Source organism: Oncorhynchus clarkii, chromosome 19 (genome assembly GCF_045791955.1).
Source record: "Oncorhynchus clarkii lewisi isolate Uvic-CL-2024 chromosome 19, UVic_Ocla_1.0, whole genome shotgun sequence".
In the NCBI taxonomy this organism is placed as follows: Eukaryota; Metazoa; Chordata; class Actinopteri; order Salmoniformes; family Salmonidae; genus Oncorhynchus; species Oncorhynchus clarkii.
The window spans coordinates 4,156,549-4,169,250 of NC_092165.1; the positions used below are offsets into that span (position 1 = coordinate 4,156,549).

The 12,702-nt window shown below is 45.9% G+C and overlaps 1 protein-coding gene across 1 annotated transcript in view; it reads left to right on the forward strand.

Moving 5' to 3' along the window:
- Window positions 1–7,574, forward strand: part of LOC139374612 (huntingtin) — a 137,888-nt gene extending 130,314 nt beyond the window's left edge. The window contains exons 65-68 of the mRNA XM_071115640.1: window positions 110–323; window positions 6,002–6,164; window positions 6,434–6,594; window positions 7,318–7,574. Coding sequence (XP_070971741.1) covers window positions 110–323; window positions 6,002–6,164; window positions 6,434–6,594; window positions 7,318–7,531 — 752 coding nt within the window. The 3' untranslated portion in view covers window positions 7,532–7,574. The remainder of the gene's footprint in view (window positions 1–109; window positions 324–6,001; window positions 6,165–6,433; window positions 6,595–7,317) is intronic.
- Window positions 7,575–12,702: the final 5,128 nt, after the last annotated feature.

A 12,702-nucleotide genomic window follows, 5' to 3' on the forward strand; every position in this document is an offset into this window, starting at 1 on the left:
TACCCCCCAAAACCAGCTTTGTCTATGAGTAAAAATAACAAAACTTTTCCATCAAACAATCGTTTTAATAATTTAATAATCACGACGAATCACCCTCTCATCCTCCCAGCGGTGCGTACCTCAGCAGAGTCAGCGTTGGGGTCAGAGGTGATGGGGTCAGAGGTTAGAGGTCAGGGGTCAGAGGTTACCTCGGGTCCTGTTGCTTTCTCCTCAGGCAAGGAGAAGGCCAGCCCTGGTCGCCCGGCCGGCGCTGTCGACCCTCAGGCCCCCGACAGCGAGTCTGTCATCGTTGCCATGGAGAGGGTCTCTGTGCTCTTCGACAGGTAGGGTTGTGACGACAACACGTCTGAACATAAACACAGTCTACGCACAACTCTATCAGACACACAACCCTGTCAGACACACAACCCTGTCAGACACACAACCCTGTCAGACACACAACCCTATCAGACACACAACTCTATCAGACACACAACCCTGTCAGACACACAACCCTGTCAGACACACAACCCTGTCAGACACACAACCCTGTCAGACACACAACCCTATCAGACACACAACTCTATCAGACACACAACCCTATCAGACACACAACCCTGTCACACACAACCCTGTCAGACACACAACCCTATCAGACACACAACTCTATCAGACACACAACCCTATCAGACACACAACTCTATCAGACACACAACCCTATCAGACACACAACTCTATCAGACACACAACTCTATCAGACACACAACCCTATCAGAAACACAACCCTATCAACCCTATCAGACACACAACTCTATCAGACACACAACCCTATCAGACACACAACTCTATCAGACACACAACCCTATCAGACACACAACTCTATCAGACACACAACCCTATCAGACACACAACTCTATCAGAAACACAACCCTATCAACCCTATCAGAAACACAACCCTATCAACTCTATCAGAAACACAACCCTATCAACCCTATCAGAAACACAACCCTATCAACTCTATCAGACACACAACTCTATCAGACACACAACCGATTCAACTCTATCAGACACACAACTCTATCAACTCTATCAGACACACAACTCTATCAGACACACAACTCTATCAACCCTATCAGACACACAACTCTATCAGACACACAACCCTATCAGACACACAACCCTATCAACCCTGTCAGACACACAACCCTATCAGACACACAACTCTATCAGACACACAACTCTATCAGACACACAACCCATTCAACCCTATCAGACACACAACTCTATCAGACACACAACTCTATCAGACACACAACCCATTCAACTCTATCAGACACACAACCCATTCAACTCTATCAGACACACAACACACATGACGTTGTATCTCATCCAGTGGGGCTTCAGAACACATTACTGTTATCTGATAAATGAATGTAATGGAAACAGGTTTCTCATATTAACCATAGCAACAGACTGTTATATATCTGGTGTGATGGTTTACCATAGCAACAGACTGTTATATATCTGGTGTGATGGTTTACCATAGCAACAGACTGTTATATATCTGGTGTGATGGTTTACCATAGCAACAGACTGTTATATATCTGGTGTGATGGTTTACCATAGCAACAGACTGTTATATATCTGGTGTGATGGTTTACCATAGCAACAGACTGTTATATATCTGGTGTGATGGTTTACCATAGCAACAGACTGTTATATATCTGGTGTGATGGTTTACCATAGCAACAGACTGTTATATATCTGGTGTGATGGTTTACCATAGCAACAGACTGTTATATATCTGGTGTGATGGTTTACCATAGCAACAGACTGTTATATATCTGGTGTGATGATTTACCATAGCAACAGACTGTTATATATCTGGTGTGATGGTTTACCATAGCAACAGACTGTTATATATCTGGTGTGATGGTTTACCATAGCAACAGACTGTTATATATCTGGTGTGATGATTTACCATAGCAACAGACTGTTATATATCTGGTGTGATGGTTTACCATAGCAACAGACTGTTATATATCTGGTGTGATGGTTTACCATAGCAACAGACTGTTATATATCTGGTGTGATGGTTTACCATAGCAACAGACTGTTATATATCTGGTGTGATGGTTTACCATAGCAACAGACTGTTATATATCTGGTTTGATGGTTTACCATAGCAACAGACAGTGCCTTGCGAAAGTTTTCGGCCCCCTTGAACATTGCGACCTTTTGCCACATTTCAGGCTTCAAACATAAAGATATAAAACTGTATTTTTTTGTGAAGAATCAACAACAAGTGGGACACAATCATGAAGTGGAACGACATTTATTGGATATTTCAAACTTTTTTAACAAATCCAAAACTGAAAAATAGGTCGTGCAAAATTATTCAGCCCCCTTAAGTTAATACTTTGTAGCGCCATCTTTTGCTGCGATTACAGCTGTAAGTCGCTTGGGGTATGTCTCTATCAGTTTTGAACATCGAGATACTGAAATTTTTTCCCATTCCTCCTTGCAAAACAGCTCGAGCTCAGTGAGGTTGGATGGAGAGCATTTGTGAACAGCAGTTTTCAGTTCTTTCCACAGATTCTCGATTGGATTCAGGTCTGGACTTTGACTTGGCTATTCTAACACCTGGATATGTTTATTTTTGAACCATTCTATTGTAGATTTTGCTTTATGTTTTGGATCATTGTCTTGTTGGAAGACAAATCTCCGTCCCAGTCTCAGGTCTTTTGCAGACTCCATCAGGTTTTCTTCCAGAATGGTCCTGTATTTGGCTCCATCCATCTTCCCATCAATTTGAACCATCTTCCCTGTCCCTGCTGAAGAAAAGCAGGCCCAAACCATGATGCTGCCACCACCATGTTTGACAGTGGGGATGGTGTGTTCAGCTGTGTTGCTTTTACGCCAAACATAACGTTTTGCATTGTTGCCAAAAAGTTCAATTTTGGTTTCATCTGACCAGAGCACCTTCTTCCACATGTTTGGTGTGTCTCCCAGGTGGCTTGTGGCAAACTTTAAACAACACTTTTTATGGATATCTTTAAGAAATGGCTTTCTTCTTGCCACTCTTCCATAAAGGCCAGATTTGTGCAATATACGACTGATTGTTGTCCTACGATTGTTGTCCTATGGACAGAGTCTCCCACCTCAGCTGTAGATCTCTGCAGTTCATCCAGAGTGATCATGGGCCTCTTGGCTGCATCTCTGATCAGTCTTCTCCTTGTATGAGCTGAAAGTTTAGAGGGACGGCCAGGTCTTGGTAGATTTGCAGTGGTCTGATACTCCTTCCATTTCAATATTATCGCTTGCACAGTGCTCCTTGGGATGTTTAAAGCTTGGGAAATATTTGTGTATCCAAATCCGGCTTTAAACTTCTTCACAACAGTATCTCGGACCTGCCTGGTGTGTTCCTTGTTCTTCATGATGCTCTCTGCGCTTTTAACGGACCTCTGAGACTATCACAGTGCAGGTGCATTTATACGGAGACTTGATTACACGCAGGTGGATTGTATTTATCATCATTAGTCATTTAGGTCAACATTGGCTCATTCAGAGATCCTCACTGAACTTCTGGAGAGAGTTTGCTGCACTGAAAGTAAAGGGGCTGAATAATTTTGCACGCCCAATTTTTCAGTTTTTGATTTGTTAAAAAAGTTTGAAATATCCAATAAATGTCGTTCCACTTCATGATTGTGTCCCACTTGTTGTTGATTCTTCACAAAAAAATACAGTTTTATATCTTTATGTTTGAAGCCTGAAATGTGGCAAAAGGTCGCAAAGTTCAAGGGGGCCGAATACTTTCGCAAGGCACTGTATATCTGGTTTGATGGTTTCTCATATTAACCATAGCAACAGACTGTTATATATCTGGTGTGATGGTTTACCATAGCAACATACTGTTATATATCTGGTTTGATGGTTTACCATAGCAACAGACTGTTATATATCTGGTTTGATGGTTTCTCATATTAACCATAGTAACAGACTGTTATATATCTGGTTTGATGGTTTCTCATATTAACCATAGCAACAGACTGTTATATATCTGGTTTGATGGTTTCTCATATTAACCATAGTAACAGACTTTTATATATCTGGTTTGATGGTTTGCCATATTAACCATAGTAACAGACTGTTATATATCTGGTTTGATGGTTTCTCATATTAACCATAGCAACAGACTGTTATATATCTGGTGTGATGGTTTCTCATATTAACCATAGTAACAGACTGTTATATATCTGGTTTGATGGTTTACCATAGTAACAGACTGTTATATATCTGGTTTGATGGTTTACCATATTAACCATAGTAACAGACTGTTATATATCTGGTGTGATGGTTTACCATAGCAACAGACTGTTATATATCTGGTTTGATGGTTTACCATAGTAACAGACTGTTATATATCTGGTTTGATGGTTTACCATAGTAACAGACTGTTATATATCTGGTGTGATGGTTTACCATAGCAACAGACTGTTATATATCTGGTTTGATGGTTTACCATAGTAACAGACTGTTATATATCTGGTTTGATGGTTTACCATAGCAACAGACTGTTATATATCTGGTTTGATGGTTTACCATAGCAACAGACTGTTATATATCTGGTTTGATGGTTTACCATAGCAACAGACTGTTATATATCTGGTTTGATGGTTTACCATAGCAACAGACTGTTATATATATGGTTTGATGGTTTCTCATATTAACCATAGACTGATTTATCTGTTTTTTGGGGTCTATTTTCTAACAATGTAGCCAGTCTTTTTGGGGGGTTGTCTATTTTCTAACAATGTAGCCAGTCTTTTTGGGGGGTTGTCTATTTTCTAACAATGTAGCCAGTCTTTTTGGGAGGGTTGTCTATTTTCTAACAATGTAGCCAGTCTTTTTGGGGGGTTGTCTATTTTCTAACAATGTAGCCAGTCTTTTTGGGGGGGTTGTCTATTTTCAAACAATGTAGCCAGTCTTTTGGGGGGTTGTCTATTTTCTAACAATGTAGCCAGTCTTTTTGGGGGGTTGTCTAACAATGTAGCCAGTCTTTTTGGGGGGTTGTCTAACAATGTAGCCAGTCTTTTGGGGGGGTTGTCTAACAATGTAGCCAGTCTTTTGGGGGGGTTGTCTAACAATGTAGCCAGTCTTTTTGGGGGGGTTGTCTATTTTCTAACAATGTAGCCAGTCTTTTTGGGAGGGTTGTCTATTTTCTAACAATGTAGCCAGTCTTTTTGGGGGGTTGTCTATTTTCTAACAATGTAGCCAGTCTTTTTGGGGGGGTTGTCTATTTTCAAACAATGTAGCCAGTCTTTTGGGGGGTTGTCTATTTTCTAACAATGTAGCCAGTCTTTTTGGGGGGTTGTCTAACAATGTAGCCAGTCTTTTTGGGGGGTTGTCTAACAATGTAGCCAGTCTTTTGGGGGGGTTGTCTAACAATGTAGCCAGTCTTTTGGGGGGGTTGTCTAACAATGTAGCCAGTCTTTTTGGGGGGTTGTCTAACAATGTAGCCAGTCTTTTTGGGGGGTTGTCTAACAATGTAGCCAGTCTTTTGGGGGGGTTGTCTAACAATGTAGCCAGTCTTTTTGGGGGGTTGTCTAACAATGTAGCCAGTCTTTTTGGGGGGTTGTCAATTTTCAAACAATGTAGCCAGTCTTTTTGGGGGGTTGTCTAACAATGTAGCCAGTCTTTTTGGGGGGTTGTCTATTTTCTAACAATGTAGCCAGTCTTTTTGGGGGGTTGTCTATTTTCTAACAATGTAGCCAGTCTTTTTGGGGGGTTGTCTAACAATGTAGCCAGTCTTTTTGGGGGGTTGTCTAACAATGTAGCCAGTCTTTTTGGGGGGTTGTCTAACAATGTAGTCAGTCTTTTTGGGGGGTTGTCTAACAATGTAGTCAGTCTTTTTGGGGGGTTGTCTATTTTCAAACAATGGACCCAGTCTCACAGTTGTTTCCTGAACCTGTCTGGTTCTCCATGTCCGTTATCCCTGATATTTCCTACATTGTTGTGCCAGGGTCCGTAAGGGTTTACCCAGCGAGGCACGGGTGGTGGCCAGGATTCTTCCTCAGTTCCTGGACGACTTCTTTCCTCCGCAGGACGTCATGAACAAGGTCATCGGAGAGTTCCTGTCCAATCAGCAGCCTTACCCACAGTTCATGGCTACTGTGGTCTACAAGGTCAGTGTGAGAATGGTGGACAGTACAGGTGGGTATGTGACAGACAACTCACTCTCTCTTTCGCTACCCCCCCCCCCCATCTCTCTCCATCCCTCTCTTTCTCTCTCTCCCCCCCTCTCTTTTTCTCTCTCCCCCATGGGTTCTGCTGTCTTTGTCGAACTCTTTCCCCCTCCCCCTCTCCTCCCTCTCTCTCTCCCCTCCCTCCTTCTCATCCCTCACCCTCTCCTCCCTCACCCTCTCCTCCCTCTCTCCTCCCTCTCCTCCCTCAGGTGTTCCAGACCCTCCATGCTACAGGCCAGTCCAGTATGGTGACAGACTGGGTGTTACTGTCTCTGTCTAACTTCACCCAGAGAACCCCAGTTGCCATGGCCATGTGGAGTCTGTCTTGCTTCTTCATCTCTGCCTCCACCTCCCAGTGGGTCTCTGCCCTGTATCCTTACTAGAGAGGGGGACAGGTGGGGGTGTAGTGTGTTTGTGTCTTTGTGCGTCTCTGTGTGTGTGTGTGTGTGTGTGTGCAGTCTGTGTCTGTGTGCAGTCTGTTTGTGTGTCTGTGTCTTTGTGCATCTCTGTGTGTGTGTGTGCAGTCTGTGTCTTTGTGCAGTCTGTGTGTGTGTCTGTGTCTTTGTGTGTGTGTGTGTGTGCAGTCTGTGTCTCTGTGTGTGTGTGTCTGTGTCTTTGTGTGTCTCTCTGTGTGTGTGTGTGTGTGTGTGTCTATGTCTGTCTCTGTGTGTGTGTCTGTGTCTTTGTGTGTCTCTGTGTGTGTGTGTGCAGTCTGTATCTTTGTGTGTCTCTGTGTGTGTCTGTCTCTGTGTGTGTCTGTCTCTGTGTGTGTCTGTCTCTGTGTGTGTGTCTGTCTCTGTGTGTGTCTGTCTCTGTGTGTGTGTCTGTCTCTGTGTGTGTCTGTCTCTGTGTGTGTGTCTCTGTGCAGTCTGTGTGTGTGTGCAGTCTGTGTCTCTGTGTGTCTGTGTCTCTGTGTGTGTGTGTGTGTGTGTGTGTGTGTGTGTGTGCAGTCTGTCTGTGTGTGTGTGTGTGTGTGTGTGCAGTCTGTCTATGTGTGTGTGTGTGTGTGTGTGCAGTCTGTCTGTCTGTGTGTGTGTGTGGTAGAGAAGTAGAAGTCATATTGTCCTCCATCTCTCCTTAACCCCCCCCCCAGCCTGCCCCATGTCATCAGCCGTATGGGTAAGAGTGAGGTGGTGGACATCAGCCTGTTCTGTCTGGTAGCCCTGGACTTCTACAGACACCAGCTGGATGAAGAGTTGGACCGCAGAGCCTTCCAGTCTGTCTTCCAGACCGTGGCCTCGCCTGGCAACACCTATCAGCAGCTACTGGACTGTCTGCAGAGTATCCACCAAGACACATCACTCTGAGAGAGAGATGTAGCCCCTATCACCAGACATCACACAGAGAGAGGGGGGGCAGAGTGAGAGAGAGAGAGGGGGGGCAGAGTGAGAGGGGGGGGCAGAGAGAGAGAGAGAGAGGGGGGGGGGAGAGAGAGAGAGAGGGGGGGGGCAGAGAGAGACAGAGCGAGAGAGAGGGGGGGGGGGCAGAGAGGGGGGGGCAGAAAGAGGGAGATGGAGAGGGTTGGGGGACAGAGGGGGGGCAGAGAGAGAGAGAGGGGGGGCAGAGAGAGAGAGAGAGGGAGAAGGAGAGACGGTGACAGAGGAAGAGGTTGGGGCAGAGAGGGGGGGGCAGAAAGAGGGAGATGGAGAGGGTTGGGGGACAGAGAGGGGGGGCAGAGAGAGAGAGAGGGGGGGCAGAGAGAGAGAGAGAGGGAGAAGGAGAGACGGTGACAGAGGGAGAGGTTGGGGCAGAGAGAGAGAGAGAGGGAGAAGGAGAGAGAGGGAGAGGGAGAGACGGTGACAGAGGGAGAGAGAGGGAGAGACGGTGAGAGAGGGAGAGACGGTGACAGAGGGAGAAGGAGAGACGGTGACAGAGGGAGAAGGAGAGACGGTGACAGAGGGAGAAGGAGAGACGGTGACAGAGAGAGAGAGAGGGGGGGGGGCAGAGAGAGACAGAGCGAGAGAGAGAGGGGGGGGGGGCAGAGAGGGGGGGGCAGAAAGAGGGAGATGGAGAGGGTTGGGGGACAGAGGGGGGGCAGAGAGAGAGAGAGGGGGGGCAGAGAGAGAGAGAGAGGGAGAAGGAGAGACGGTGACAGAGGAAGAGGTTGGGGCAGAGAGGGGGGGGCAGAAAGAGGGAGATGGAGAGGGTTGGGGGACAGAGAGGGGGGGCAGAGAGAGAGAGAGGGGGGGCAGAGAGAGAGAGAGAGGGAGAAGGAGAGACGGTGACAGAGGGAGAGGTTGGGGCAGAGAGAGAGAGAGAGGGAGAAGGAGAGAGAGGGAGAGGGAGAGACGGTGACAGAGGGAGAGAGAGGGAGAGACGGTGAGAGAGGGAGAGACGGTGACAGAGGGAGAAGGAGAGACGTGACAGAGGGAGAAGGAGAGACGGTGACAGAGGGAGAAGGAGAGACGGTGACAGAGGGAGAAGGAGAGACGGTGACAGAGGGAGAGAGACCAAACAATTAAACAGACGGACACACAACTAGTCTTTCTTCGTCCAAATCAGATGACCTCATCTCCTTTCCCTCTAAGCTGCTGATCTGACATCGTTGAAGAGCCTCAAGGAAAGCCACATGACAGAGGAAGGAGTGTCTTACTGTACCAGACATACAGGAAAGGAGAGAGCTGACAGAGGAAGGAGTGTCTTGCTGTACCAGACATACAGGAAAGGAGAGCGCTGACAGAGGAAGGAAGCCATTTTACAGTGTTAGGACACTGCTAGCTAGCGACAGGCTCGTTCGTACTTCTCTCCCTTCTAGAGAAATAATTGAAATAAATAAATAATTGGCTCCATTTAAGATTATTTTGGTTCCGCCTGCATCCTCGTTTCCCCCCCGGACCATTCATTAAGACGGACAACAACACACCCACCATGAGGGACTTCCAGCACCTTGATGACGAACTAAGAAAAATAATATTCAATCCTCAAAAAGAGGAAAAAACCCTGGAATTGTATATTTTACTGTGAAGTACTTCATTGGTTGTGATGTGAAATCAAGATACGATAAAAAAACATAAACAAATCTATAAAGTATTTCCTGATGTTTAAAAAGTTCCATACTTCTATTTTTTTCAGTTGTTGTTTTATTACAAACGGCAAAGTGATGATTTAAACTGACTGATTACAGCTGATGCTTTGATTGTTATTTTTACGTATCTTTCAGAGATAAAGTGATCTCTTAATAATAGTCATAGTAATCTACTTCTTGAAAAAGCTGAGATTGTATCGTTGTCACTGCGGACGGACACAGAAAGACAGACGAGGTGTTCACTGTTAGCATGTTGTGGTGAACTATCTAGGTGAGAGTCCTACATGGTACCCTGTTCCCTATGTAGTGCACTACTTTAGACCAGAGCCCTATGACACCCTGTTCCCTATGTAGTGCACTACTTTAGACCAGAGCCCTATGACACCCTGTTCTCTATGTAGCGCACTACTTTAGACCAGAGCCCTATGACACCCTGTTCCCTATGTAGTGCACTACTTTAGACCAGAGCCCTATGACACCCTGTTCCCTATGTAGTGCACTACTTTAGACCAGAGCCCTATGACACCCTGTTCCCTATGTAGTGCACTACTTTAGACCAGAGCCCTATGACACCCTGTTCCCTATGTAGCGCACTACTTTAGACCAGAGCCCTATGACACCCTGTTCCCTATGTAGTGCACTACTTTAGACCAGAGCCCTATGACACCCTGTTCCCTATGTAGTGCACTACTTTAGACCAGAGCCCTATGACACCCTGTTCCCTATGTAGTGCACTACTTTAGACCAGAGCCCTATGACACCCTGTTCTCTATGTAGTGCACTACTTTAGACCAGAGCCCTATGACACCCTATTCCCTATATAGTGCACTACTTTAGACCAGAGCCCTATGGCACCCTATTCCCTATATAGTGCACTACGTTAGACCAGAGCCCTATGGCACCCTATTCCCTATATAGTGCACTACTTTAGACCAGAGCCCTATGGCACCCTATTCCCTATATAGTGCACTACTTTAGACCAGAGCCCTATGACACCCTATTCCCTATATAGTGCACTACTTTAGACCAGAGCCCTATGACACCCTATTCCCTATATAGTGCACTACTTTAGACCAGAGCCCTATGACACCCTGTTCTCTATGTAGTGCACTACTTTAGACCAGAGCCCTATGGCACCCTATTCCCTATATAGTGCACTACTTTAGACCAGAGCCCTATGACACCCTATTCCCTATATAGTGCACTACTTTAGACCAGAGCCCTATGACACCCTATTCCCTATATAGTGCACTACTTTAGACCAGAGCCCTATGGCACCCTATTCCCTATATAGTGCACTACGTTAGACCAGAGCCCTATGGCACCCTATTCCCTATGTAGTGGCTCGAGGAGGAGACACCTATGACCCAACCTGTCCCATTCCCTATATCAGAAGTAGGGGACTGTTTTAGGATTCATCCTCTGAACCCCGTTGTGTTTTTAAGATGTGCTGATTATTATGATGACGGGTGAATGAATGAGAACTACTGTAAAAGAGACATGAGGATGGTGAATGAATGAGAACTACTGTAAAAGAGACATGAGGATGATGAATGAATGAGAACTACTGTAAAAGAGACATGAGGATGATGAATGAATGAGAACTACTGTAAAAGAGACATGAGGATGATGAGCGATGAAGAAACCGTAATGGGACATTGAGATGACTGACGGGTGGTTGTTTTTTTACTGTGTCTCAGTGTCTTGCACACACACACACACACACACACACACACACACACACACACACATTATGGCATGTCCTGTGATTCCCCTTGTCATTTCAAATGGACACACACACATTGCGCTGCATGTTTTGCTGTGGAAATGTCTGCTGGCCAGAAGCATAAGGTGGCCATTTAATTGACCTTTAAGATCCCTGACAGGTTGGTCCACTGACCTCCTTCACATTGTTTCTGATACACTGACCCTGACCGACTCAATAATGTCCTACTGTGTGTTTAAACTGATGCATGGCCTCTTCTTTCCTAGCTGTTAGTTAGATCAGTCAAATCGTTGATTCGATCGATTGGTTGATTTCGTTTCGATGTATTTCTATGGTAACTGTCGCCCGGGGCCCGACGATAGAGGATGCGTTTCTATGGTAACTGTCGCCCGGGGGCCCGACGATAGAGGACGCGTTTCTATGGTAACTGTCGCCCGGGGCCCGACGATAGAGGACGCGTTTCTATGGTAACTGTCGCCCGGGGCCCGACGGTAGAGGATGAGGAGCAACACAGACCATCCAAGGGGGAACCTTGTAACCATAGCGACCAACGGCATTCTTTGACACATCAACAGGTTGGGGACTTAGTCCTTCAGTAATGGGTGTTTTTTTTAATCAGAGCTTTAAAATGGCTCCCTATTCTCTATGTAGTGCACTTCTTTTGACAGGGGTCCATAGGGGTCGTAGTGCACTTCTTTTGACAGGGGTCCATAGGGTCGTAGTGCACTTCTTTTAACAGGGGTCCATAGGGTCGTAGTGCACTGCATAGGGAATAGGGTGCTGTTTCAGGATACACTCAGAAAGACCGGGCCCTTGGTCATCAGTAGAGTTAGCCATCCTTATCCCAGCCAGAACGGCCCGTAGTCCAAAGTAGTGCACTATAAAGGGAACAGGGAGCCATTTTGGGACGGCATTGTTGTGATGTATCAGATGTGACTGTAGTCCAGTCCAGTCCAGACCGTGTAGAATTCACCTAATACATCGGGATTAAGCCCCTTGTTGCTGTTTCTAAGGTTACGGGGGCGTCCCAAATGACATCCTATCCCCTATATAGGGTCCCATTTTGGGACGCATCCCTATCAAATACTTGTGATGGAAATTCCACCGGGAGGTCAATCCATCCCATCAGACACCACGGTTTTGGGTCCGGGTCAGTACAGATTAGGATTTAAATGTGTCCATAGTCAGCTAGTTAGTCCCATTCTCTCTATACCCCCCCCCCCCCCCCCAGTCATGTATTGGGTAAAACACCAACGTTTGGGCATCACGGTTCCCTCTTCAGACCCTGAATGACTAGGGGGTTTATATAAGTCATGTTCTCTGGCTGAGCTGTTTATTCTCTGTTAGTCAGCACCTTGACACTAAGTCATGTTCTCTGGGTGAGCTGTTTATTCTCTGATAGTCAGCACCTCGACACTAAGTCATGTTCTCTGGGTGAGCTGTTTATTCTCTGATAGTCAGCACCTCGACACTGAGTCATGTTCTCTGGGTGAGCTGTTTATTCTCTGTTAGTCAGCACCTCAACACTAAGTCATGTTCTCTGGGTGAGCTGTTTATTCTCTGATAGTCAGCACCTCGACACTGAGTCATGTTCTCTGGGTGAGCTGTTTATTCTCTGTTAGTCAGCACCTCGACACTAAGTCATGTTCTCTGGCAGAGCACCAGTTCTCTTTCAATAGTCAGCAAGTTAACACTAAATCAGAAACCTGTTTTTAACGTCTGAAAAC